General features: G+C 43.1%; 1 protein-coding gene across 1 annotated transcript in view; it reads right to left on the minus strand.

Moving 5' to 3' along the window:
• LOC106881887 (probable ATP-dependent RNA helicase DHX37) overlaps positions 1-1,359 on the minus strand; it is a 25,242-nt gene that overhangs the window by 1,529 nt on the left and 22,354 nt on the right. Inside the window, exon 18 of the mRNA XM_052978104.1 lies at positions 775-872. Coding sequence (XP_052834064.1) covers positions 775-872 — 98 coding nt within the window. The remainder of the gene's footprint in view (positions 1-774; positions 873-1,359) is intronic.

Here is a 1,359-nt window from a genome sequence, read left to right on the forward strand (position 1 = left end):
CCCTGGACTGGTTCTTGTGCGGGTGGCACATGAGATGCACCATTTTGAGCGTGGCCGTTGCCAGTACCGCCTGACTGGCTCCCGTAGGATTTTCGAGTGAGATTGTTGCCAGTGCCCCTGGACTGGCTTGTGCGGGTGGCACATAAAAGACACCATTTCGAGCGTGGCCGTTTTCGTGCGGGTGACACGTAAAAGCACCCACTACACTTTCTGAGTGGTTGGTGTTAGGAAGGGCATCCAGCTGTAGAAACTCTGCCAAATTTAGATTGGAGCCTGGTGTTGCCATCCGGTTTCACCAGTCCTCAGTCAAATCGTCCAACCCATGCTAGCATGGAGAGCGGACGTTAAACGATGATGATGATGATGATGATATATATATAAATGTTATGAAGGGTATTGGAGTCAACCAAACCCTAAAGATACAGGTAATACTGAGTAAGGGCTGTGTCCCGACTAGTTTTGCCCCTGTCGTGGTTGCAACATGAGTGGGGAATATAACATGGGTCGTGTATTAGCGTGTGTGTGTATAAAGAGAGAAAAGGATAAAGAGAACAATGGCAAAGTTAGAATTATATTTTATGGATAATTCTAACTTTGCCATTGGTCGCTTTATCTTATTCTTTCTTTATATATATATATATATATATAATAGACAACCACAGTAATTCACACACCATACCATATAACTATTATAACATACTTATATTACACCATATAAACACTAATAAAGTTACACCATAAAATCACAGTATTATATGATGACAAAAAACTTACAAGTCTCATTCTTAGACCATTCGTCTGTTAGTGACTTCTTGTCATCGACGTCTGCAGCCAGAAGGCACCTCAGGAGTTTCTCTGTCTCTGGTTTTAGCCTGTCCAGGAGGAAGCAATAAAGAAATATTAATTAAGTCTTTAACATTTAACCCTTTTATTACCATATTCCTGGGAGAATAATGACAATAACGAAGGTGTTTTAGGTGTTTTCGCACAATAAACACTCACGACGCCTGGTCTGGGAATCGAAACCGCGATCCTACGACCGCGAGTCCGCTGCCCTAACCACTGGGCCAATGCGCCTCCACGCTTCCCTGAATAAAGAAAGTCTTTCCACACAGCCATAGCTTTTTTTCCTCAAACTACTAGAAACCCAAAGTAACTTCATCCTTTTTTGTCTTAATTTCTCCTTCTTCATAGCCATACTAAGCGGTTTCTCGCCTTGTCTGGGACTTCCTTCATCATCACCACCATCATCATCATCGTTTAACGTCCGCTTTCTCTGCTAGCATGGGTTGGACGGCTTGACAAAAACTGATAAGCCAGAGAGCTGCACTAGGCGCCAGTCGTCTGTTCTGGTTTGAT

The sequence above is a fragment of the Octopus bimaculoides genome, chromosome 30, assembly GCF_001194135.2.
Source record: "Octopus bimaculoides isolate UCB-OBI-ISO-001 chromosome 30, ASM119413v2, whole genome shotgun sequence".
NCBI classification, from domain to species: domain Eukaryota; kingdom Metazoa; phylum Mollusca; class Cephalopoda; order Octopoda; family Octopodidae; genus Octopus; species Octopus bimaculoides.